This window comes from Heterodontus francisci, chromosome 43 (genome assembly GCF_036365525.1).
Source record: "Heterodontus francisci isolate sHetFra1 chromosome 43, sHetFra1.hap1, whole genome shotgun sequence".
Taxonomy (NCBI): domain Eukaryota; kingdom Metazoa; phylum Chordata; class Chondrichthyes; order Heterodontiformes; family Heterodontidae; genus Heterodontus; species Heterodontus francisci.
In genome coordinates, this window is record NC_090413.1 from 16698584 (window position 1) to 16726215 (window position 27632).

General features: G+C 44.0%; 1 protein-coding gene across 5 annotated transcripts in view; it reads left to right on the forward strand.

Moving 5' to 3' along the window:
• The window catches only part of LOC137355620 (putative adhesion G protein-coupled receptor E4P), a 153954-nt gene that overhangs the window by 2115 nt on the left and 124207 nt on the right, over nt 1-27632 (forward strand). For 2 of the 5 annotated variants that reach the window (XM_068020968.1, XM_068020965.1), the window contains exons 2-6: nt 8827-9074; nt 12122-12202; nt 16861-16980; nt 20876-20934; nt 25262-25399. In XM_068020968.1, the coding sequence (XP_067877069.1) occupies nt 9044-9074; nt 12122-12202; nt 16861-16980; nt 20876-20934; nt 25262-25399 (429 nt within the window). In that variant the 5' untranslated portion in view covers nt 8827-9043. Of the gene's footprint in view, nt 1-8826; nt 9075-12121; nt 12203-16860; nt 16981-20875; nt 20935-25261; nt 25400-27632 lie in introns of those variants that run through there. The other 3 variants (XM_068020967.1, XM_068020969.1, XM_068020970.1) reach the window with 3 other exon arrangements.

The following is a 27632-nucleotide window of genomic DNA, read 5'->3' on the forward strand; positions in this document are numbered from 1 at the left end:
CGCCCCCCACCAGATCATTACCGAGTAGCAGGTCAACTCTGTCCATAGGCAAACTAGGGACAATCCCTATGGTCACCAGTCGCGAAACTAAGTTGCACTCCAATTGCACCCAGTGTAAAGGTATAGGCGTACACTGCCCTCCAATACCATTCACCACCATTCTGGTATTTACTGCACCCTCTGGCGGGAAAGGTCAGGCCTTTTCCCAGCAAAAGGGATCTCGTGGCCCCTGTAGCCTTGAGGATCACAATGGGCTTACGAACGTAATTGAGTTTTTTGAGGAAGTAACAAGGAGGATTGATGAGGGTAGGGCAGTGGATGTGGTCTACATGGATTTTAGTAAGGCATTGCATGGCAAACTGGTCAGTAAAATGAAAGCCCATGGGATACAGGGGAAGGTGGCAGGTTGGATCCAGAATTGGCTCAGGGACAGGAAGCAAAGGGTAGTAGTCGACGGATGTTTTTGTGAATGGAAAGCAGTTTCCAGCGGAATTACACAAAATGACTGTGTAGTTGATAGTGAGGAGGATAGCTGTAGACTCCAGAATGATATCAATGATTTGGTTGAGTGGGTGGAAAAATGGCAAATGGAATTCAATCCAGAGAAGTGTGAGGTAATGCATTTAGGGAGGGCAAATAATGTGAGCGAATACACAATAAACGGGAGGATATTGAGAGGGGTAGAAGAAGTGAGAGACCTTGGAGTGCATGTCCATAGAGCCCTGAAGGTGGTAGGACAGGTAGATAAAGTGGTGAAGAAGGCATAAGGAATGATGTCCTTTATTGGCCCAGGTATAGAATACAAAAGCAGGGATGTGATGCTGGAACTGCATAAAACACTGGTTAGGCCACAGCTGGAGTATTGCGTACAGTTCTGGTCACCACATTACAGAAAGGACATAATTGCTCTGGAGAGAGTACAGAGGAGATTTACAAGAATGTTGACAGGGCTTGAAAGTTGCAGCTATGAGGAAAGATTGGATAGGCTAGGGTTATTTTCCTTAGAACAGAGGAGGCTGAGGGGTGACTTAATAGAGATGTACAAAATTATGAGGGGCCGAGATAGAGTAGACAGGAAGGACCTGTTTACCCTCGCGGAGAGGTCAATTACCAGGGGACACATATTTAAGGTGATTGGTAGAAGGATTAGAGGGGACATGAGGAAAAACATTTTTACCCAGACGGTGGTGGGTGACTAGAATTCACTGCCAGGCATGGTGATGAGTCAGAAACCCTCAATTCTTTTAAAAGTTAACCGGACATGCACCTGAAGTGCTGTAATCTGCAAGGCTATGGATTAGGTGCTGGAAGGTGGGATTAGATGAGGCGGCTAGTTTTTTCGGCCGGCAGAGACACGATGGGCTGAATGGCCTCCTTCTGTGCCATACTATTTCCATGGTTCTATGGTTCTGTGGGCTTGCTTGACCCACTCAAGGGTTATGGGGTTACTTTCCCTTTAGACACAAAATCCTGATAATCTTCAGGGATCCTATTAAATCTTTCTGCACCCGCAGCAGTATGTTTTCTGGGTCTTACTGCTGCTGCAGTTAAATCCACAGCCTGCGCGCCTGCGCTTTCCATCAGGGTCCCTTCTCCTTCACTGAGTGGGTGTGCCCTGATTAACCCTACAGGCTTTCCCTGTAGTTTCCAGCAGTCAGCTCTTAGATGACCTACCTTATTACAATGGAAGCACACAGGTCTCCGGGTCTCACTCCTATTTACAGCACTATCCTTTTTGGCTGGAGGAGGGCCCCCTGTGTGTCCTGCTTTTCTTTCTCTCCCAGGACTGCTTGGGCTCCTATCACCTTCCCACCCTTTGTCCTTTTCCGATTTGTGAGGGTGACTAGGAAAGGTTTTCCCATGGGGAACCGACTTGTATATTAGAGCAAACTCATTAGCCAGAACTGCAGCTGGCCTCGCTCCATGTACTTTTTGTTCCTCCATATGGGTCTGTATGGAGAGGGGGAGAGCGTTTTTAAATTCCTCGAGGCGAATTACCTCTCTGAGGTTTTCATAGCTGGGCTGCACTGTAAGAGTCCTCAACCACTGGTCAAAATCCAGCTGCTTACTGCTCTCAAACTCCAAGCAAGTTTGATCAGCTTGTTTCAGGAGGGTTCGGAACTTCTGGCAGTAGGCTTCCAGTATGAGCTGTTATCGTTTATCTCGAGGGGAATTGAATACAAAAGTAAGGAGGTTATGCTTCAGCTATACAGGGCATTGGTGAGACCACATCTGGACTATTGTGTACAGTACCAGTCTCCTTATTTAAGGAAGGATGTAAATGCGTTGGGGGCAGTACAGTGAAGGTTTATTAGACTAATACCTGGAATGGGCAGGCTGTCTTACGAGGAAAGATTGGACAGGCTAGGCTTGTATCCGCTGGAATTTAGAAGAGTAAGAGACAACTTGATTGAAACGTATAAAATCCTGAGGGGACTTGACAGGGTGGATGTGGAAAGGATGTTTCCCCTTGTGGGAGAATCTAGAACTTGGGGTCACTGTTTAAAAATAAAGGGTCACCGATTTAAGACAGAGATGAGGAGAAATTTTTTCTCTCAGAGGGTCGTGAGTCTTTGGAATTCTCTTCCTCAAAAGGCGGTAGAAGCAGAGACTTTGAATATTTTTAAGGCAGAGGTAGATAGATTCTTGATAAGCAAGGGGGTGTAAGGTTATCGGGGGTAGCTAGAAAATGGGGAGTAATCAGTTCAGCCATTAACTTATTGAATGGCGGAGCAGGCTCAAGGGGCCGAGTGGCCTACTCCTGCTCCTAATTCCTATGTTCGTACGTGTATGCCCCGAGGATAGCATTTTTTGTCAGTTTGCAATTTGACGAACTCTCATCTGACAACAGGGGATAAACCTCATGGGCTTTTCCGGTGAGCTTACTTTGCATCAGAAGAGTCCAGCTCTCAGCTGGCCATTTTAACTGCCTTGCACGTTTTTCAAAAGATACAAAAAATGCTTCCACGTCTCCCTCATTGAATTTTGGAATCAGTTGGGAAAATCATAAAAACTCAGCACATAGCCCTGCATTATTTGTATCCTCCATGCTTTCATTGGGGTTACTCTGTCACCCACTAACTAACTCAAGCCGACTCAGCTTTCTTTCCTCCTGTTCCTTCCAGAAATTTCTTTTTCTCTCTCTCTCCTGTCTTACTTTCTCTCTCTCTTTTCTCTTTTTTCTCTCTCGCGTCTTTCTTTTACTCTCTCCTGTCTCTCTTTTTCTTTCTCCTGGCTCTCCCTTTCTCTTTCTCTTTCCCTGTCTTCTAATTCAAGTTTCCTCTGTCCCAATTGTATCTTTGCTAGCAATACCCTGCCAGAGTCTATTTCTAACCCTGTCTCTGATTCTTCGGGGTCAAGGGAAATATTAGATTTTTAGATTAGAGATACAGCACTGAAACAGGCCCTTCGGCCCACCGAGTCTGTGCCGACCATCAACCACCCATTTATACTAATCCTACACTAATCCCATATTCCTACCAAACATCCCCACCTGTCCCTCTATTCCCCTACCACCTACCTATACTAGTGACAATTTATAATGGCCAATTTACCTATCAACCTGCAAGTCTTTTGGCTTGTGGGAGGAAACCGGAGCACCCGGAGAAAACCCACGCAGACACAGGGAGAACTTGCAAACTCCACACAGGCAGTAACCGGAATCGAACCCGGGTCCCTGGAGCTGTGAGGCTGCAGTGCTAACCACTGCGCCACTGTGCCGCCCTTGCGGAAATATGCTTGGCCACTAGTCTTAGGAGTTCCAATTTCCTAGCTTTGGCATGGAAAGTGATCCCATACTGCTCAGCCATATTTCTCAACTCCTCCATAGACAGTGCCTTTAACTTATCCCAAGTTACTTTACCCTGGCTTGGGTAGTTACTGGCTTCGGTGGTGGACATGTTAGTGTTCTTGCACACACAACCACGAGAAAACCTGAATTGAAATCTTCTCTCTTTTTGATTGGGTTCAATTTGACTTCATACTTCCAATTTCTCATTTGTCTGTGGGTCCAATCCGGACGCCAGCTCCCAAATTTCTGTTACAACTGGTTGAGGAAGGGGTCTCAGGCTCCCCTCTGACCCCTTTCCTGGTTTGGCTGTAATAGGGTTTAACTTTTAAAACGCAATGTTTTTATCTTCACGTCAGTGAGTCTTTGCTCACTGTTTTCGAATTCTAATTGTAAATGAACCAACCAGACAGGTTTTCTTAGGTTTAAACAAGAAAGATGTAAGTTTATTAGCCTTAGCACTCTAACTCAGTTAAAATTACTAAAAATACGTGACGCAATCACGCTAGCATGCATATGAGATAAATACACACAAAAATAGATACAGAGGAGGAGAAAGAATAAAGAGGGAGTGGAGTTTGGAGTAGTGAATGGAATTCAGTTACTGTCTTTAGTTTTGCTGTAAAGTCCTTGATTGGCATTGAAGTCTTGCAGTTCTCGCTGGGGCCCAGTGCACACTTTCAAACTTGTTTCTCTGGTACCAGAAGGCTGAAGAGGTCCTCTGTCTTGAGGCGTAAGCTGCTTCCGTGGGTCCCTGGGACTTTGCTTGAACGAGAGACAGAGAGAGAGGTGTTTCTTCTTGAAGTTCTGTTGCAGTCTGCCCTTTCTGTGAGGCACAATTCAATCAATTCCCAGTCTGGCCAGTATGTAAGTCATGTGACCAGGTCTTTGTTTGAAACAACATCTTCTGGGGACGTTTGTTGATTCCCAAAGTTCTATAGTCACGCTCAGTGGTGGTGGGGGGATGGGGGTGGAGGTTTGTCTCTTACAAAGTCAGTGGCTCTCAATGTCACTATCATCACTATTGACAAAACGCATCTCGCTAATTAAATCATGGAGCACTTCCATGGTCTCTCTATTCAACTATCTCTCAGAATGCAAATGTGCAGCCATGTTTTCAGCCATTCAGCTCTGTGGTCTTTTGAAATAAGTTATGTTCAATGATCAGTAAAAAGTTCCAGTAGTGTTCCATATGACAAAATTAATATGTTTCGATTTGGCCGGTGTGGTTTCCGTCACAAGCAATATATGATAGTTAATGGGACAGGAATAGGCCATTCAGCCCCTTGAGCCTGTTCTGCCACTCAGTTAGATCATAGCTGACCAGTATCTTAACTCCATTTGCCTGTCTTTGCTCCATTTCCCTTGATACCCTACTCAACAAAAATCTAGTGACTTTAGTTTTGAAAATGTCAATTAACCCTGTATCTTCAGGCATTTCAGGGAGAGAGTTCCAGATTTCAACTGGCCTTGAAGTGAATAAGTGCTTCCGGATATCACTCTTGATGACAATTGGACGGAAAGGGAACAAAGCTGATTAAGAGGGGAAAGGAGTGTCCGAGGAAGATTAAAGTGGAAATGTAGGAATTGGGCAGGAGAAGTGGGAAATGGGATGAAAAGAAAGGCTTGCAATTTTCACGATCACTGGACATTTCAAAGTGCTTTGCAGCCAATGAAGTACTTTTGAAGTGTAGTCACTGTTGCAAAGCAGGAAATGCAAAAGCCAATTTGCACACAGCAAGATCCCACAAATGGCAATAAGATAATGACCAGATAATCTGTTTTTGTGATGTTGATTGAAAGATAAATACTAGCTAGTACACTGGGGAGAACTCTTCTTTGAAATAGTGCCATGGGATTTTTTTATGTCCACCCAAGTAGGAAGATGTGACCACAGCTTGAAGTCTCGTACAAAGGACAGCACCTGTGACAATGTAGCACTCCCGCAGTGTTGCACTGAAGTATCAGCCTTGACTATTGTGCTTAATCCCTGGAGTGGGGCTTAAACCCTAAACCTCATGACTCAGAAGTTAGAGTGCTACCAACTGAACCACAGCTGACACTGTGCTGGAGAAGGCAAAGGAAGGAAGGACTCAGAAGAGAAAGGCAAAGATGAGTTGAAATGTGCAGAAATAAAAGAATAAAAAGATATAGAAAATGTTGAAAAATCAAAAGATGTAATAATCTACAGATATGCTCTTTTTATTTCTCCCGGTGTATCATTTTTCTCTTTTCTATCAAATCCCCACACCATTACAACATTTCTCAAATCGTCTAGTGTGCAAGGGGTCCTCTACCTTAGTGGATTTTTTTTTTAAGGACCACCTTTCAAATAGATTAGTTTTTTTGTATTCTTTCATGGGATGTGGGTGACACTGGCAAAGCCAGCATTTGTTGCCCAACCCTAATTTCCTTTGACAACTGAGTGGCTTGCGAGGCCATTTCAGAGGGCATTTAAGAGTCAACCACATTGCTGTGGGTCTGGAATCACATGTAGGCCAGATCAAGTAAGGATGGCAGATTTCCTTCCCTAAAGGGCATGAGTGAACCAGATGGGTTTTCACAACAATAGTTAATTGTAATGGCACCATTACTGAGACTAGCTTTCAGTTCCAGGTTTTTATTAATTAATTGAATTATTAATGAAGTGAATTTGAACCCGTGTCCCCAGGGCATTAGCCTGGGTCTCCGGATTACCAGCTCAGTGGCGTTACCGCTATGCCACCGTTCCTCCTAATAATCAGTGGATCCTCTCAAATCTAAATTATAATGCTATATAATACTCATATTAGGACATTTCTGCATGTAAAGAGTGTTTTAATAATGCTTTTCTTAAGTAAACAAGTATTTGCTTACAGATATCAGTGAGATGAGTGTCCCTGCTCCTAGCTGTCTATCCTTGGTCTGATGTAAGCTGCACTCTGCTCTTGCTTCAAAGTTCATACCAAGTCTACCTCATTACTGCTTTCACATTTCACAAACCTCTGTGAAAGTCTCTGCTGATCCCAGTTTGAGAACCACTGCTCCACCTAGACATTGGCCAGTGGCACTCGGTGATCAAGAGGGTACAAGAGAGGTTCTTCTCTCTACTTTCCGCTAGCTCTCCATTCTTCACGCATGACAACCTGGACTGTCGACAGGTTATTTTGTCACTACTGCGTCTGCACCTGGCCTTGCAGTGGACATCCACACACTCCCTTCCGAGACAGCACTGACCTCCTGTCAGTGTCTCAATGGTCAGGCGAGGATGGGGGCTGAGGTAGATGTTCTGAGTCCTTGCTTGTGACAAGGAACACCAAATTCTGCAAGCTGTCGTTGTGACATTGTGGAAGCTGCAATTTTATGGTGAGGGCACATGACCTGCAAGGCAAATCGCCAAGTGCAAGAATCTGGAAAAAGTATCCTAAGGGCCTCACCATTTGAGCAACACAAAGCCAGTCGTACATTAAATGGCAGTGGGGCACTTCCGTAAAGCTATATTTCAAATGTCTGTTTATTTAAAATAAAACAGAGCCGATCGTAAAGTGTTATTCATTTCATGGAAAAGTCTCAAAGAATGCTGCATGGACTCAATCCCACACAGTTCACCTCCTGATGAAAAGCTCTCCATAAACACTCCCTGATCCCTGAAGGTTCCTCCACTCTTGTATTTCCACTGGTCACCTTGCCCTGTTGTCTGCGAGAGTTGGCATCCACTGTAAGGAATAGATCTTGACTTTTTTGCGATAGTCTAGCATTGTTGCCAGCAAATCTGCAGCGCCTTTCACATCCCTTCTGATTTTAATTTCCACCGCCTGCAATGGAACAGCCAGCACAAGCATGATGGGCCAAATGGCCTCCTTGTTTGCTGTATGATTCTGATTCGATGGATATTATTGAACTGGAGAGGGTACCAGAGGAAGCACAAAGCTGAGCCGGAAAGTTCAGTTAAAAGAGAAACTTAAAGAAAAGGGATATTTTCATGCTGATCAAGAGGAGCATCAAAGCTGACTGTGGCAAGTGTGCCCATTATTAGCTCCCACGATGTGGGCAAAGCCACACTTATTGGCCCTTTCTAGTGGCATTGAGAAGGTGGTGGCTGGTCAGATGCTGCCATGGCTCTTATAGAGAGGCTTGCTAAGCCACTTCAGAGATCATGAAAGGTCAACCTTGTTGTGTGGGGATGGTGTCAGATTTGGGCCAAACCTGGTAGAAGGTATCAGGCTCCATCCTCTGAAGGACCTTAGTGAACCAAGTGTGTTTTTATGGCAATCGGACAGCTTTCATGGTCCTTATTTTCTCGTGCCAATCCTAAAATACCAAGACGAAAACAAAATTCTGCAGTTGCTGGAAATCTGTAATCCTGTTTTTATTTCAGATTTCCCACATCCACAGTATTTTGCCTTTGGTTTAGTGCTTAATTCATTGCCACATCCCTTCCAGGAACATCCACGTTGAAGATGTTCTGCTCTTCTCTTCGATGGGATTCTATCACTTTCACCTTCACGGCTAAATCTCTAACTTCTTCCAGTTCCAATGAGCAGTCATTGGCCTAACTTTGTTTCTCTACAGCCAGACCCGCTGAATTTCTGCTTTTTATCCGGAAAATATCAGATTTGTCGCATTCAGTTATTGCCTTGAGTGACGGATTCAATGGACACAAATTCAAAACATAAAAGCTAAGAATACTAATTTGAGTCACACAAAATCTATGAGTGAGGGCAATAGAACTTTATGGAACAAAAGGAGGCCAGCGCCCGATTGTGCCCTTGCCACCACTTTGGCAGAGCAGTTGTGGAGCACATTCCACGGAATGTCACTCATGTGAAATCTGCACGTGGGTTCAAGAGACAAATCAGGAAGGAAGCAAACTGAGGAATAGGATGAGAAGCTGGGTGGATGGGTTTTGTGATATGGTGAGAAGTGGCTGGGAGGGGCACTAACTGGTTGACATTTCTGACAGTTTTCTTCAGTTAAAAGAGTAAAAGAAAATATCTGCATGAATTTCTGATTCAACTTGTTCACATAATTTTGTGAAAATGGCATATTTTATTCGATAGGAATTGAATGACAGTATTCTCCAGTTCTGAGCAGGGACAGACAGTAAAGAACACTCTGCAGTGACTAAGCAGGTGACACAATCAGCTCTGGTTCCTTCCTCTCCTGTGATCGCATCTATTTACCGAAAGGCTTGAGGAGACAAGATCCTTTATTGCTGCAGAGTGGAGGTCGTGGTGCAGACCTTAGTGACTTCTGACGGAGCCTGACACCATCAGGATGAAAACAGCACAACTCCCACCCTTACTGAGTAAGTCTTCTTGTCAAAATTGTTCGAAGCAAATTGAAATGCTCATCAGCTGTTAGCCGTGGTCAGAGAAAGAGGAGGTGGATCTGATAATCATGTTTTTCTCCGCAAGTTTGTACGTTGCTGGATGGAAGGAAGTGAGTGGCACAAAGTCTCTTTGGGTTGAAAAGTAAGAGGAAGAAACTAGCAGTGGGAGTATGTTAGAGGCAAACATGGAATAAAAAGGTGAATGGCTATGGGAGATCATAAAGGGTTAAAGGACTCAGAGGGAGTCCCACAAGCAACAAAAACTATTCAGAATCTAACTGAGCAAAACAGCGCAAGGCTCTTCACAGGAGTGTATTCTGACTAAAACTGATAGAGGAGACCAAAAGGTGACAAGAGCTTTGTCAAAGATATAGGTTTTAAACAGTGTCCCAAAGGAGGAGGCAGCAGTGGAGAGGTTTAGGGAGGGAATTTCAGGAATTAGGGTCTAAATGGTTGAAAGCCTAGCTTCCAATAGTAGATTGAAGGAAGTGCGGGCCACATAAGAGGTTGGAATTGAAGGAATGCAGAGGTTTTGAAGGCTTGTAAGGCTGGAGGAGGTTACAGACATAGGGAGCAGTGAAGATGTGGATGAGAAATGTAAAATTGAGCTGTTGCTGGACTGGAGGTCAAACAGCATAGAGGTGATGAACGTGACTTACGATAAGAGCAATGGAGCTTTGGATAAGCTTAAGTGAACCGAGGATGGAAGAGGGGAGGCCAACCAGCAAAGCATTGAAATAGTCAATTCTGGAGGTACCATGAGGGATTCACCAGTAGCAAATGGGTTGAGGCAGGGGTAGAGATGGGCATGTTATAGTAGAAGTGAATGATTTTGAGATAGAAGGGAGTGAAGCTTAGCTCAGGGTAAAATAGGATGCCAAGGTTACAAGCAGTCTGGCTCAGTCTTGGATAATGACAAGGGAGGAGGGTCAAAATCAGTGGCTAGGGAACAGAGTTTGTGGCGAGGAGAAAAGGCAATAGCATCAGTCTTCCCAATATTTAGTTGGAGGAAATTAAGGCTCATTCAGTGCTAGATGTCGGACAAGTAGTTTGACAATACAGTGGCAGGGGAAGGGTCGGAAGAGGTGGTGGTGATGTAGAGGTGGGTGTTGTCGGAGTTCATGTAGAACCTGTCATGTTTTTGGATGATGTCACCAAGGGAGCAAGACAGAAATGAGAAAAAGGTGGCAATCAAGCATAGATCGTTGGGGACTCCAGGTAACAAGGCGGAGTCGTAAAGAGAAGCTGTTGTAGTAGATTCTCTGGCTATAACTGGGTAGGTATGAGCGGAGTAAAGTGAAGGAAAGCCATTCATTTGGACCACAAAGGACAGGCGGTGGAGGAGGGTTAGTTTAACATGGTCACAGTCACATTGGGTGTAATTTATGACTTTGATTAGTGCCGTTTCAGTGCTGTGGCCTGGGGGGAATCTGATTGGAGAAGCTCAAACAGAGAGTTGTGGACCAGTTGAGCATGGATTTACTGGGTGACACCACGTTCAAAGACATTGGAGAGGAAAGGGAAGTTGGAGATAAGACTACATCTGGGTGATGTTCAGCTTTAGTCTCCACATTACAGAAAAGATATAGAATTATTGGCGAGTGTCCAGAGGTGGGTGACAAGGCTGCCTGCTAAACATAGAGGGAAGAGTTATTGGAAAACATTGTCTACTCTGGGACTTTGCTCTCTGGTGAGAAGGAGGATGTGAAAATGTGATCTAATTGAATTTGTTCAGATTCTGAAGAGATTTAACAAAACCTATGCAGACAAATTACTGACTCCGGTGATGGGTTCAAATACCAGTAAAAAATGAGGAAGTTAAGAATGAGAACGGAATTCAGGAGAATCTTCTTACAATATGTGAAATAAGCTTAATCTTGACGGTCTTTGAATGAATGGTATAAATGGGTTTGGGAGAAATTAAAGGTGTAAATTAAGATGTATTTCTGTACAGAAAAGAGCTTGAGGAATATGATGAGAAGGTGGTGGGATCAGTAGGGTGGTGTCTTTAGAAAGGGTAATATTTATGGTCTAAATACATTTTACAAAATGGAGTCTCCGTGCAACGTTCAAACCTGGCGTGATTGGGTATTAATTCCATAACAGACAGAAGACTGGAGATATTGGTGGAAAAATCTCCACCTGACTGAAGATGATCACATAGGCTTCCTAATAACTAACTAAATATGTTGACTTTAGACACTGTGCAAAAACAACCTCAACCCAAATAAATTTAGAACAGAATCGGGGGATTGGCATGGAACTAGCCAAAATTAAAGTGGACTTTCAATGAGCAGAATTCAGTTAGTGAAACTGGAGATTAATCCCAATTAGACAAAGAAACACACTCATTTCTCAGAGTGAAACCACAACACACACACTGATATCTTTTGTTGTGAAATCTTAAAGAGAACCTGGTGGTTCTCTTTATGGTCTCACCAGTTATGGTAACCACCGAGTAGGCTAAAGCCAGGCGGACCAGTGGAGCTTGATCACCAGACTAGGCTGATCATGGTTGGGGCCTCAGGTCCCTGGATAAGAGAAGAGGAAATAGTTCAGGTTCTCTCCTTCTGCTCCCTATCCAATGACTGCCCCCTTCTGCAAACAGAGTGATGAAGACGGGGGGGAGGGTAGAATCAGCCTCCAATTGCAATGCTCCAAGTACCTGCTGGCACTCTGCTTTCCAGGCTGATGCACGAGGATTGGATCATTTAGGCAGGTGGTCACCCATGGGCCAGCAAGAATTAGTCACTTCAGAGAGCAGAGCGAAAAATCAGGAAAAAAGGAAATAAGTAAATTAATCTATTGCTGTTTAATAAGATAGTTTCGACAGCCATCACCAGAGCCCCTCAGCCTTGTAACTCACTCCCAGTCATCTGATTCTGTCGACATTGTGTCCAGGGGAGATGATAATTTTTAAGCACATAAAGCAATGTTTAAACTGAAGATGTCTAATATTGAATTTTCTCTCACCGCAACCCCTCCCCCCCCACCACGTCGCTCCGTCCCTCATCCACTGCCAGTTTTCTGCATTTGTCTAATTTGGAGCCAGCCTGGGATCCATTCCTCAGGACAGCAACATGGGCATAAAAATAACAGTTTCAGTAAGTAACTAATTATAAACTATTACTTAAAAAATGTGTTGTTATTGCTGTATAATATAATAATGTTTCCATGTTATACAAATGTATAGAAAGTTCTAATTTTGAAAAGTTGTTTGTGAGGTCTACTTGCAGGTTAAAGTCAGTAAATGTAAAGCGTCTCAGAAGATACATGTTTGCGTTAGTTACCATGATCTTAAATCTTAAAAACTCAGCAATGTAAGAGCAACTTCTGTTTAAACACTACATCTTCATGTCCAGTTTCTACCTATAATATCGTAACAATATTACATCTGTGTGTACCTCCTGGCTATACAACCATATTCCTTGTTATGGACTCATAAAATCTAACAGCGCAGAAGGAAGCCATTCGGCCCATTGTCCCTGTGTCAGCTCTTTGAAAGCGTTATCCTCTGAGTCCCACTCCCTTGCTCTTTCCCCATTGCCTTGCAAAATGATTCCTTTTCAAGTATTTATCCAATTGCTTTTTGAAAGTTACTAATGAATTTGTTCCCACCTCCATTTCGGGTAATACACCCTGCATTCTAACATATCACTGCACAAAAACATTTCTCCTCATCTTTCCCCTGATTCTTTTGCCAATTGTCAAAATTATGCGTCCACTGGTTATCGACCCTCTTGCTGATGGAAACGGTTTCTTCCCATCGACTCTACTAAAACTCTTCAAAATTTTAAGCATCTTTATTCAGTTTTCCTTAACGTTCTCTGCTCTAAGAGAAAAATTACCAGCTTCTCTAGTCTCTTCCCATCACTCGTACTGTTCTGGTAAATTTCCTACACACCAAGGCCCTGACATCTTTCCTAAAGTGTGGTGCCCAGAATTGGACGTAACAGTCCTTCTGAGGCCGAACCAGTGATTTGTTGTGTTTCTAACACCCCTCTGTCTGCTTTTCATATTACAAATGCCACATTTATAATGAAAACTGCCTATGTAAACTTGTCACAGTGTACATACATCATCCTGCCAGTGGTGGCAGTGTAGTGCCTCAGATTTGCATCTCCCAGTAACTTAGCTGCAGATAAACTGTTATGGTCTGACCAATTCTATAGGTTGGATTTTAACATCCAAAAATGGTTAGGTTGTGGTCAGGTCAGAGGTTAATATTTTTAAAATCTCAAATCCGACCCGAAGCCAGCTGCAACCCGTGCACTCCCAGATTTAACGGAAGTGGGACAAGAGGCAGGAGGTGCAAGGAGGTGGGTTGGCAATTAATATTTTACTGAAGCGGGCAGCTTCTGATTTAACCTGGTTTATAGGTTTAACTGTGGTTGGCCAGGTTTCCCAGGTCTTGGGAAATTCAACAGCTGAAGGGAGGTGAGGACAACTTCAATGAGAAGCTATGTGTCTTTACAATGCTGCCTGTGGGTCAAGAGGAGGAAGAGTGCTTCCTCCTGCTCAGCTGCACCCCAAAGTGTCCTACCCATCAGACCTTCCCCTTTACAGAGGCCCCCGGGGTTGGGGATTGAGAACACCAGCAGAGATTCCCGTCATTTCCCTGCCGACCACAGCACCACCCTCCACTCCCCACCGCCCCCCCCCCCCCCACCACCACTCCGACAACATTTGAAAACCGGAAAGTTCTCTCAGTGTCTCAGCTTTCATTGGTTGCTCAGCCAAAACCAAAAAAGTCACATTTACTATTCATTCGTTCCAATGCTGTTGTTCAGTCAATGCTAGTGCAAAATGGCTGCCATATTTGCCTAGATAACAACAGTCACTGCATTCCAGATATCATTCATCATGTGTGGTGCTCAAACACAACAAGGTAATCCGTGCATGTAACTGTATCTGTACATTCCGACCATAGATTACCCAACATTACTTCAAAAGTTCTCGAAATAGAATTCCTCTCGAACAAACTTACTCACTCCCCACTGTAATCTGTTCATTGGCTTTCAATGTCCAAAGTTTCTCCCAACCTCAGTGGCATTGGCCCCCTGTATCCACAGCCTGCTGATGGGAGAGAATTCCAGATTTCCACCAACTGTGTGAAGGCGTGCTCCCGGATTTTGCTCCTGAACAATCTGGCTCTAATTTTACAATTGTGTTCCCTCATTCCTGATTTCCCCACCGGCTGAAATAATTTCTCCATATCTTACCTGATCCTTTTAATGTTTTAAACACCTTGATCAGATCACTCCTCTATCTCCTAAACTCAGAGGAATACAAGCCAAATTTCTGCAACCTGTTCGCATATTTTAATCCCCGGTGATTTCAACGGGGTGAAAATCGGACAGGTTCTACACTGCGTGGACAATCCGCTCTGCTGGGATGTTGCCAACGCGACAAATATGAAAGTTGCCCCAGTAATTTCAAACAAATTCAATCCATTAGTTTAAAAATTACGCATGGCTCCTTGACTTACGTTTCTTAACGCCTGTGTGTTGTGCAAACACATTGCATAACTGTACAAGCCCCACAGTTCTCCTAATTGCATCCAAGGCCTTTACATTTCACCCTTCATAAAGTCTTTCCAGCCCTTGTGTTATAAAATAACGGCTTTACACTGTACAACCCTCCCATTGTTGCAAAACAGGATGTTTCACCCTGATTAATACCGGGAACGACCTCCCTGGGTAAGTGCAACAAGTTCTCCCTTCCTCCAGCTCACTTTGATCAGTGTAAACATTTACTCAATCAAAGAAGCAGATGTAGGAGCTGGTTACAAGCATTACTGTGCATCACTGAGAACTAGGTCAAAACAATTGATCACACAGCTATTTGATGATCATCACCTTTGCACTGGAGTATGAAGCATTGTCATTGCTGGACAAGAAAGGCCGAGGTGCATTGAGTTCGCCTTCTACCATCCTGACAGACGCATGATGCAATGATAATGGAGTCATTGGCAAATCAACCTCCATCAATGGCTGGAATTTTATACCCACTGTGGGAGCGGGCTTGAGGCAGGGGAGCCTAGAATTGTGTGGGAGGTGGGGGAGGAGGTTCCATTCCCATCACCTTCCCGCCCAGGTTGCAATTTTATGAGTGGCGGTGGAGGTGACAAACAGCCTGCAATCCCCCCCCCCACCACCATCCCCCACCCCAGGCCAATTGAGGCCCTTCAGTGACCAATTAATAGCTATTTAAAGGCCTCCTCCCATCACCACTGGTATATTACCAGTAGTAGCTGTGCATTTCACCAGCTGTGGGAGCTGCCCAGTATTACCTTGTGGCCTCCTTGCAGGCTCGAGGGCGTAAGGGGTGGGGGGGTGTTCCTGATTGGACAGCCTATGCCCCACGGAGGGTCCCCCCAGCAGCTCCTGCTGCCCCTGCTGCTGCATCTCCACCCAGCCTCCTGGTTGATCCCCACCCCCCTCGCTGGGGCTCAGCCAATTGTCCCCAGCGAGGCCCAAAACTCTACTTTTACCATTTTCAGGCCATGATCTTGACCATGATCCTCCTGAAGCTGCGTGCAATCCCAACAGTGGCCAACGCTCCCACTGGCGCTGCTGGGACTGAGGAGCTGCCAGCCTGGAGGTGAGACTTCCTGCCTCAGAGGTCCTGCCCGAGGCTATTTAAGGGCCTGGGCCACGTAAAATCTCTGCTTTTATGCTGGTGGGTGGGGCCTCTGCCCCGACATAAAAATATGGCCAATGAGTTTACAACAGACCCAGGCACAAGGTGAGAAAAACTCCCAGTGGTGAAGGGCTTAGGTCCAAAGTCACCAGTACCAGGTGAGAAAGGGGTCTAGGGTTTCCCTCTCAGCCTTTTCCTGGTTTGGCCATAACTGGGTTTAATTTGAAAAAAAACATGTTTTTAGCTTCCACTCAGTGAATCCTTGTTCACTGCTCTCCAATTGTAATGGCAAAGAAATCAATCAGACAAGTTTTCTTAGATTTAAACAAGAAAGGTGCAAGTTTATTAATCTTAAAACTCTAACTCAGTTAAAACTACAATGAATACGCGACGTGACCACACTAGCATGAATACGCGAGAAATCCACACGCAGATAGGGACAGAAAAGGAGAAAGAATCAAGGGGAAAGGTTTGAAGCAATAGCTGGAATTCATTTACTGTCTTTTGAGTTTGATGTAAAGTCTTTGATTGCAGTTAAATCTTGCCGTCTCGTTGCGGCCCAGTGCACACTTTCAAACTTGTTTCGATGGTTTTTCTGTCTTAATGCTTCAATTCTTCCATGGGTCCCTGTCTTTGAGTGCAAGGGAAAGAAAGAGGCAAGGAGAGATGCTCCCTCTTCAAGTTCAGTTGCAGTCATTTTTTTTTTCTGTGTGACACAATACAAACCAAGCCTGGGCCAGCAGGCCAGTCATGTGATTAGCCCCTTTTTTGGAACAACCTGCTCAGCGAGGTTTTGTGGATTCTTTCAATCTTAGTAGACATCCTCAGTCGGGGGTTGGCATGCTGACTTTCACACATTCAATGTCTTTTGATCAAAATCCATTTGATTAAATTGCATCAGGGAGCAGTTCCATTGTCTTCTCCAGGCAACTGTCTTTTAGACTGCAAATGTTCCCAGCCACTGTCCTTTTCGAACGCAGGTGCAGCTATGTTTTCAGTCCAGTAAGAGATTAAAATTAATGTTCCATATTACAAAATTAATATGCCTCATTCTTGGCAGGTGTGGTTTTCCTCACAGGAATCATGTATAATTCATGTATTCTCTTTTATTCAATTGCAGACTATTGTGCAGAAAGGAAGATATGTGGTGATAATGGTTACTGTCGGCAGAAACCTGGTGGCTTCTCCTGCATCTGCCTTGAAGAGAATAAGGAGTTTAAAAACCCAAAACCCTGCATAGGTAATGAATTATTTTGTACAGGTTTATCAACATTGGATTGGATGGAGTTACATCTCAGACCAGGAGGAGGGAAGTGGTAGATTTAGGAAGGAAAAGTGGCAAGCATAATTAAAAACAAGCTCAGATGGCTGCCATCATGGCTCTGGATACTACTGTTCAAAGGGGATTCAAGGGCATCACAGATCAGTAGGATTGCTGAGTCGCTGCCTGGGGGAGTGGCTCCGTGGAGTACGAACCTGCTGTCCTCTCTCAGAATGACAGCGTTCATGCTCCCACCCCGACACTCCATAAGTGCCCTTGCTGTTGCCGGACTGCTGTAGCCAAGGCCGAGGTGGTGCAGTCTGAAGCTGGGCCTTCTAAGCCCTGAGCTGCTCGAAGCCAACCTGCAAGGCCACCTGCAGACGCCTACACTGAAAGTTAGCAACCTTCTACCAGCCATGTTGTAGGAAGCACCTCGTAAGTGCACTCGGAGATGCAAAGGCACACAGAAGACAGGCACGAAGGGGATGCACGAGCTTATTTTTGTATACATTATGCCAAGATTGAATTTATAAACTTCGATTGGAATGTGTAGTTTCTGGTGTTTTTTGTTTTCATATTGTCAGAAAGAGGATGTGACAGTCAGTGATATAGGAAAGGTAAGGAGCGTCGGACTGTTGGTGAATGAGGAGGTGTGCTTGAGGTTATCGGTATCACTCATTCATTATTTCATCATGTAGAGTCCAGGCAGAAAGGGAAGTGCCTATTTTGCAGCCTCAGTTCTTCTTCCTGTTTCCCCACTTCCTTCTCTTTTTCCTTCCCCTTGTCCCCCTCATTCCCCTGCTCCTCGGCTCCTCAGCTGACAGGAGGTGGCAAGAACTGCTCCCTCATAATGGCCAGGTTGTGCAGCACGCCACCACAAGTCTCGATACTCACTCAGCTAAGAACTGCAGAAGGTGTGTTATTTGAGGGTGCTGATGGCATGTTCTATAATGTTCCTTGTGGCAATATGGCTCTCATTGTATGCATGCTGTTCACATACACATGGTTCCACACTGGAGTCACTAACCATGCCATGTGAAGCAAAGATTTCTCAAGCGCCAATCCTCGCTGAAGTTGAGGTAAGGGAATTACTCCCTAAAGACCCATGGCAGATATGGCCACCTGCTGAGAGCCCTTCTTCCCCTTCCTCCTCCGCCCTCTTCCAGCAGCTTGTACTGCTCCGCGTGCCCTCTCTTCATTCTCAATTCCGAGAGGAAAGCCTATCAGGCCACTCATGTCTGGAAGCAACCTGCTTCAACACATGCTTTTAGATCAACAAAAAAATACTTCAGCACCAGCCACATCACTCCATGCAGACTAATGAAACTTTAGGCGAATACAGGAAAGCTGAATAAATGCAAACAACTGCACTGCACCAACAGCCAGAAGAAATGATTGAGCAACGAACTTGTAAGTAGTTCATGATCCTTTTGAGTAGCACGGGTTGGCGGACGAGGGGAGGGGTGTCCCCTCATAATGTTTAACATCGTGTTCAGCTGTGCGAGGTTATAACAGTGCATAGGCAGAAGTGTGGTATTCAAAGATGGCAGTACTGGCATCAAATCATGTTGCATCCTATCAGCAGTTATTAGGTACCTCTTTACAACAAGCTTTAAAAGGCTATGTAGTGCCTAAAAGAATGGGTGTTACAACACCCAATTTCTCCCCCTTGCTGTAGTACACTTTTGCACCATAGTCTCACCTTCAGTACAACCAAATTTTATTTTAATTTTAATTAGATACAGCACTGAAACAGGCCTTTCGGCCCACTGAGTCTGTGCTGACCAACAACCACCCATTTATACTAACCCTACAGTAATCCCATATTCCTAGGGGCAATTTACAATAGCTAATTTACTTAACAACCTGCAAGTCTTTGGCTGTGGGCGGAAACCAGAGCACCCGGCGAAAACCCACACGGTTCACAGGGAGAACTTGCAAACTCCGCACAGGCAGTACCCAGAATCGAACCTGGGTCCCTGGAGCTGTGATGCTAATCACTGCGCCACTGTGCTGCCCCAATGATATTGCATGAGTCCTAGGCAGTAAATAATGATGCTCTGATTGACTGTGGGGCACTACCACGCCTAATCATCACTCTACACACACTTTCCAAGAAGAGTCACTGAGTAGCAAACAAAATGCTATTTCTTTCCTTTTGCCATTTTTTTGTAAGTTCCTTTTGCCTCTATGATCCCAGCCTTCTGCCTCTTTCTGCATTTTCTTGTCAAGCATTTTCCCCTTTCTCACTGCAAAACTGGTCAAGGTCAAATTTTCTCCGTTTGTTTTACTCAAAATTTGTGTCAATCCATTTAGGGTCACATTTATTTACTCCCACTTGATTTGTTTTAGGAATGTATTTATCCTGCATGCTCAACATATACCTTTAAAGTTGTTCCAGATGTCCTCTCATAAAGAGTTGTTCAGCAACCTGACCCAATCCATTTGCTTTAACCTCTCTCATTTCTTTGAACATAACCAGTGGCGCAGTGGTTAGCACCGCAGCCTCACAGCTCCAGCGACCCGGGTTCAATTCTGGGTACTGCCTGTGTGGAGTTTGTAAGTTCTCCCTGTGTTTGCGTGGGTTTCCTCCGCGTGCTCCGGTTTCCTCCCACAGCCAAAAGACTTGCAGGTTGATAGGTACATTGGCCATTATAAATTCCCCCTAGTATAGGTAGGTGGTAGGGGAATATAGAGACAGGTGAGGATGTGGTAGGAATATGGGATTAGTATAAATGGGTGGTTAATGGTCGGCACAGACTCGGTGGACCGAAGGGCCTGTTTCAGTGCTGTATCTCTAAACTAAACTAAACTAAAATGTTCAATGAATATTAGCATGCGATTAACTGATACCTTGCTCACAGGGCTACTTTGACTCTTTTCGAAGGGTCAGAGAGACATAGGAACAGGAGTAGGCTATTCAGCCCATCGAGCCTGTTCAGTCATTCAATGAGATCATGGCTACTCTGTGACTGAACTCCATCTCCTTTAATAGCTTTTAAAATCTATCAATCTCGGTTTTAAAATTAACAATTGATCTCGCATCAATTGCCACTTGCGGAAGTAGAAATACAAACCTCGAAAGGGGCAATGCTTGCAGTTTGCTGACCTCAGCCAAGAAGGAGGTAAGGATGTTATAATTGGTCTTGGTGTCCCTGGGTTAGTGTTGGAAATGAGTCAGACATCTCACTCCTGATCACTAACCACACACCCAACTCGAAGAGGACATGTACAGCTGTTGAGTGAACATAAGATTAGAATCAATTGTGATGCCCTCCATGGTTGAATAGGCTACTGACACTCGCCGTCAAGGCACACACATAAGAAATGGTCACTTGGAGTAGGTACATGATGACAACTAGTACATGTGGTTATAATCACAGGATAGAATCATACAACATAGACAGAGACCTTTCTGCCCATCGTGTGTGTGCTGGCTCTTTGAAAGAGCTATCCAATTAGTCCCATTCCCCTGCTCTTTCCTCACAGTGCTGCAGTTTTTATCTTCTTTCAGGTATTTATCAAATTCCCTTTTGAAAAGTGCTTTGGATCTGCTTCCACTGTCCTCTCAGGCAGTGCATTCCAAATCACAAGTTACTGTGTGTAAAAAAAAAAAATTCTCCTCATCTCTCCCTACTTTTGGCTTTTGCCAATTAAATCTGTGTCCTCTGGTTACCAACCCCTCCTGAAGAAACAGCGACTTCTGGAGATGCATCGGACAGCTTTGAGTCTAGGAACGTGGATATACTTCCTGCGTGAGATGGGTTTCCTTTGCGAAGCTATTGGTCTTAATTGTGTTCATTGCCTGGGAAAACTCGAGCCCTCTATGAAATAAACCCCAGCTGATTAATTGTTGGATTCTGTTTCTTTGTAGAGGTAAACTGCCCCTCAAAACAGAAAAATATGAACTCCGCAAAGTGTTCACAAACACAGGTATGTGACTGGTATGTCTATGATGGATTCTGCATCCATTTATTTCCAGTTTTATCCAATACTTTACTGAAGGTGCTGAATCATCCCTCATACAGTGTCATGGCCAACACTTGACAATATTTCTTCCTCATGCCTGTATCCGGTCACCTGGCTATTTGACTGTGGCGGCATCAAGCCTGAGTCTGATCCTGCCCTTCGCTGATGCTTCCACATAAATATTCTCAAACAACTAAATTGGTATCAGGAGCAAAAAGCTCTGGCCCATGTTTCAAATGCTCCTCCACCCCAAGACTCCCAAGATTACTAAGACTGACAATACCCCCCATGTTACATCCAGATTCAGTTCATTTAACTCAGTGAACATCAGGAATAAAACTTGAACCTTGCTGCTCTCTGTCGCTCCGTCCTACAATAAAAATTGCACTTACCAGCTGGACCATTGGCCATTTTTTATTTTTTTGTGTTTTAGCTGCACATTATTTCCCATTACTTTCAGCACTGACCCCTGGAGGTTTACAGCACTGCAGGAGGCCATTTAGATTTTCGCTCGAGGTCATCCCCCTGCCCTGCTCTCTCCAATGCCTCTTCAAATATTTGACAAATTTTGTCTTAAAATTTCAGCTGCCTAGACCCTAAGCTCTGAAATTCCATCCTTAAACCTCCCAGCCTATCTCTGCTTCCTTCATGACGCTCCTTAAAAGCTACCGCTTTGGCCAAGCTTTTGGTCACCAGTCCTATTATCTCCTTATATGGCTTGGTGTCAAATTTAGTTTGATAATGTCTTAATCCTTTTCCTCACAAGAGAAGTTAGTCTCCTCCCCTTCTCCCTCGATCAAATATCAATTAGCTCTTCTCTGATCTCTGATCCAGTATGCCCTTGGCTGAAGGAAGGTGTATGTTGGGGGACCTCAGCTGCACTTTTTGTCAAAAGGCACATTGGCATCCATTGCTGAGGTTCAAATGTAAAGGATGCCAGGCACCCATGAGAGTTGGAACCTCCAGTGCAAGGAAGGACAGAAAGAGATCACAAAATGGAAAATCAGTGGCAGGCTCACTCCCTGTTCTCCGGTGCCATATCCCTTCGGGTTTATTGCTGCTGACACAAACAAGATTTGCCGAGGTTTTGAACACTTGATTAACATCTAAGTATCACCATTAGACGGAGTGGGTGATTGGGCAACAGGTTGAGCAAATGATGGAGCTCGATTCTCATTCTCTCCTCCTCCTATGGCCAAGGGGCCTGCCAACACAGCCAGACAGTGGCCACTTGGTTGAGTCAATAGGGTCAGTCTGATGCCAGTGGATCTGCCAACAGGGTTTCCCTCTGCTGGGGCAGTGGGCAGACAACATTGAACAAATGGTGGAAACAAAATCTACTCATTGGAGGTTTAAAAAGAAACAAAGAACTTGCATTTTATATTCATATAATTTAATAAAAACAAGAGATGCTGGAAATATTCAGCAGGTCTGGCAGCATCTGTGGGGAGAGAAGCAGAGTTAACATTTCAGGTCAGTGACCCCTCTTCAGAACTGCATATATTGTTCCTTTCATAACCTCAGGACATCCCAGAGCACTTTGCAGTCAGTTAAGCACTCCTGAAGTGTAGTCACTGTTTTAATGCAGGAAACACAACAACCAGGTCGAGCACAACAAGATCCCACAAACAGAAATGAGCAGATCTCCTGTTTCAATGATGTTGGTTGAGGGATAGATATTGACCTGGTCACTGGGGATAACCCCCCTGGTCTCATTTAAATTGTGCCATGGGATGTTTTACATCCACCCAAAAGGGCACACGGGGCCTTGGTTTAATGTCTCATCTGAAAGACAGCACCTCCAACAGTGCAGCATTCCCTCAGTACAGCACTGGACTATCAGCCTAGATTATGTGGTCAAGTCTCTGGACTGGGACTTGAATTCACAACCTTCTGACAAGAGTGTTACCAGCTGAGCCCCAGCTGATGCTTTGTTTAGTAGGAATTACCCATGAGCCAGTTAACAATATCACATAGAAAGCTAGGAGGAAATTGCAAAAACATCAGCCTAACAAGAACATAAGACGGAAGCCAGGTTGACATGGCAACCACAGTTAGGGCAGGGCAGAAGACAGATGCACAGGGAACCCACATAAAGAGGATTAGCAGCTTGCTAAGGAAGCAAAGTACTAGACCCATCAAAAATATTTAGAGATTTTTTTTCGCAATCTGGTTCAGTGTAAATGTGGATAAATCTACGAACCAGACATTGCAGAAGATTTGTTTTGCAGTCAATGTCTCTCAGAGAGCTACCGTGATCTCTCAATTGGTAAAGGAATGTGTATTGTAGTCTCACCGACCAGATGGTCACTGGTTCATGCTGGCATCAAGTAGGGCCACTGTATATTGACCTGTGTGCCCTTGACCTGCAGATGTGCCAACTAGCCAATGTTCCTGGCCCTAAACCAGTGACCCTTCCTGGACGGTGCAGGATGAGAACAATATCGGGCTTGGCAGCGGTGCCTCAAACTACCATCAAAGACCATTGAGCTGGTCCCAAATTCCAGGAAGGCATCATAAACCATTCCATTTTTCTGAATATCCATTCAATTTCCTCTTCCATTGACTGGCACTTTGTCCTTCCCTAAGCACTCTACTTCACGCATTCACTCCTCCCTGTGCAATGTCATTAAACAGAAACCTCCCAAACTCCTTCTCAGTTTGCACCCATGACTCCCCTCCCAGAGTTTGTGACGATCCCAGTTACAGGATGAGGGCTGAAGTTTGTTGAAGTCTTTTAGTCTTCATTAAGATGTGCCCTGCATCCCCTTTCCCTCAGTGCCAATAATGAACATTTAGGAAAATAAGAACCTAAGAAATAAGAGGAGTAGATCATTCAGCCCCTCAAGCTAGCTCCGCCATTCAATGAGATCATGGCTGATGGTCTACCTCATCTCACTTTCCCACTTGATCCCCATATCCCTTCATTCCCTTAGAGTTCGATCATCTATCGATCTCAGCTTTGAATATACTGAATGGCAGTCCTCTGGAGAGAATTCCAAGACTCACAACCCTCTGAGCGAAGATTGTCCTCATCTCGATCTGAAATGGCCAACGCCTTATTCTGAGACTATGCCCCCTAGTCCTAGACTCCCATAGCCACAGCCCCGCCTCATAGTTCAGGTGCCTCTTTCCAGGTACCAATGTAGTCAGCCTTTGCTATAGTCTCCCCAGAGCAGCGTAGTGGGGCGAATGTTTCAAAGAGCCTGCACAAGCACGCTGGGCTGAATGGCCTCCTTTTGTTCTCTATCACTCCATGATTATTTGATTCCATATTGCCACCATATAATTCTGATCTGCCTCCTTCAGAGAAAACATGGAGCCCACTAGTGTGCACAATTTCCCAATTTACTAAAAGGGTAGAACAGCACTGGGGAAAGTGGAAAAAAGATTTACAAGGAGGTTACCAGAACTGAGGGGTACATCCATCAGCAAAGACTGAACAAGCTGAGCTCTTCTCTCTAGCAACGGGAAGACTGCGAGGTGATCAAATAATGTCTTTAAAATTATGAAGGGGTTCGCTAGGATTGACGTACAGGAGATGATTTTACTGGTGAAGCAGCACCAAACTGGGGACCACAAATATGTCGGTACTAAATTCAATAAATTCAGAAGAAATTTCTTTACTCAGAGAGCAGTGAGAATGTGGAAGTCGCTACAACAGGGAGTGGTTGAGAAGAAGAATATAGATGAGGGAGAAAGCAATATTCTGAATGAAAAACAGAAAGTGCTGTAAGTACTCAGCAGATCTGACAGCATCTGTGGACAGAGAGACAAAGTTAACGTTTCAGGTCCGCGACCTTTCATCAGAAGGATATTCTGATTGGGTGAGATGATATAAACTGGGAGAAGGCTCCCCTGGAGCATAATTCTGTTGGGCCAAATGGTCTTGTTTCTATGCTATAAATTCTATGTTTGTTTGTTTGTCGTAACAGCTCATGTCGTATTTAACTGCCTTCAACCATATCTAGCCATCCAATCTCTAATCACATTCCCAAACAGACAGTTATTCAGTTGCTGTTAACATAGAACGTACAACGCAGAAACAGGCCATTCGCCCAACTGGACCATGCTGGTGGTTGTACTCCATCTAATCCTATTCCTTTCTCCCTCATGTGTTTATCTAGTTAACCCTTAAATGAATGTTAAGGACTGAATCAAACAAACGCCAACTGTTGTTACTTAATGCCTGATCCACATTTACTGTGTGTGGGGGAAAGTTTCTGTTGACCTGTAACGTTATTTCAGGCTTGTTAAATTTATGTTTAATCTGTTTCTCCTTTATATTTAGAAGGTGATGGATCAGGAACCTTCTGCGGAGAGAGATAATAACACTTTCTATTGTTCCATCTTTGATTGGGTCGCTGGCATCAATTATAATTGTCACAATTATAAAGACAATAACAGCGTCAGTGAACCTTCACTAATGGTGAGTCTTCTTACTTTTTCATTTAGTGGAGGTCCGTCATTAGGATACCCTGGCTCATACAAACATACGAATTAGGAGTAGGATTAGGCCACTCGGCCCCTCGAGCCTGCTCCGCTATCCAATAAGATCATGGCTGAACTGATTGTAACCTCGACTCCACATTCCTGCCTACCCCTGATAACCTTTCACCCCCTTGCTTATCAAAAATCTATCTACCTCCGCCTTAAAAATATTTAAAGACTCTGCTTCCAGAGCCCTTTTGAGGAAGAGAGTTCCAAAGACACAGCCCTCTGAGAGAAAAAATTTCTCCTCATCTCTGTCTGAAATGGGCGACCCCTTATTTTTAAATAGTCACCCCTGGTTCTAGATTCTCTCACAAGGGGAAACATCCTTTCCAGGTTCAAGACCCTTCAGAATCTTATATGTTTCAATCAAGTCGCCTCTTACTCTTCTAAACCCCAGGAGATAGAAGCCTAGCCTGTTCAATCTTTCCTCATCAGACAACCTGCCCATTCCAGGTATTAGTCTAGTAAGCCTTCTCTGAACTGCTTCCAATGCATTTACCCTTTAAATAAGGAGACCAATACTGTACACAGTGCTCCAGATGTGGTCTCACCAATGCACTGTAGAACTGAAGCATAACCTTCCTACTTTTGTATTCAATTCCCCTCGTAATAAACGATAACATTCTATTAGCTTTCCTAATTACTTCCTGTAACTGCATACTAACCTTTTGCGATTCATGCACTGAGACACCCAGATCCCTTTGCATCTCAGAGCTCTGCAATCTCTCACCATTTATAAAAAATGCTTCTTTTTTATTCTTCCTGCCAAAATGGACAATTTCACATTTTCCCACATTATACTCCATTTGCCAGATCTTTGCCCAATCACTTAACCTATCCATAACCCTTTGAAGCCTCTTTATGTCCTCTTCACAAGTTACTTTTCTACCTATCTTTGAGTCATCAGCAAATTTAGCAACCATACCTTCGGTCCCTTCATCCAAGTCATTTGTATAAATTGTAAAAGTTGAAGACCAGCAATGATACCTGTGGCACACCACTCATTACATCTTGCCAACCAGAAAATGACCCATTTATGCCTACTCTGTTTCCTGTTGGCTAGCCGATCTTCGATTCATGCCAAATGTTACCCCCCACACCATGGGCTTTTATTTTCCGCAATAACCTTTGATGTGGCACCTTATTAAATGCCTTCTAGAAATCTAAGCACAATACATCCACAGGTTCCCCTTTATCTACGGCACATGTTACTTCTTCAAAGAACTCCAATAAATTGGTTAAACATGATTTCCCTTTCACAAAACAATGTTGACTCTGAGTACCTTGAATTTTTCTAAGTGCCCTGCTATAATGTCTTTAGTAACAGCTTCTAACATTTTCCCTATGACAGATGTTAAACTAACTGACCTGTAGTTTCCTGCTTTCTGTCTCCCTCCCTTTTTGAATAAAGGAGTTACATTTGCTATTTTCCAATCTAATGGAACCTTCCCCAAATCGAGAGAAATTTGTAAAATTAAAACCAACGCATCAACTATCTCACTAGCCACTTCTTTTAGGACCCTAGGATGGTGTCCATCAGGACCCAGGGGCTTGTCAGCCACAGCTCAAACAATTTGCTCATCCCTGGTGATTGTAATTCTCTTAAGTTCCTCAGTCCCTTCCATTTCCTGATTTACCTGTGTCCTCTATAGTCAACACTGATGCAAAATACCTGTTCTATTCATCTGCCATCTCCTTATTTTTCCTTATTATTCCCCAGACTCACTTTCTAAAATATCCATAGAATCTCTTACTATCTGCTTTCATATTTCTAGCTAGCTTTCTCTTGTACTCTAATTTTTTCCTCCTTATCAATCTTTTGGCTATTCTTTGCTATATGTTATTATCTGTCTAATCTTCTTACCTGCCACCCATCTTGGTGCAATTATATGCTTTTTCTTTAAGTTTGATACTATCTTTAACGTTTTTAGTTAAGCACGGATTATGGGTCATTCGCTTGGAATTTTTCTTTCTCATTGAAATGTATTCTGAAATATCCCCGTAAATGTCTGCCACTGCATCTCTATTAACCTATCCCTTAACCTATTATGTCTGTTCACTTTTGCTAGCTCTGCTTTCACGCCCTCATAATTGCCCTTATTTAAGTTTAAAATACTGGTCTTGAATCCATTCTTCTCTCCCTCAAACTGAAGGTAAAATTAAATTAT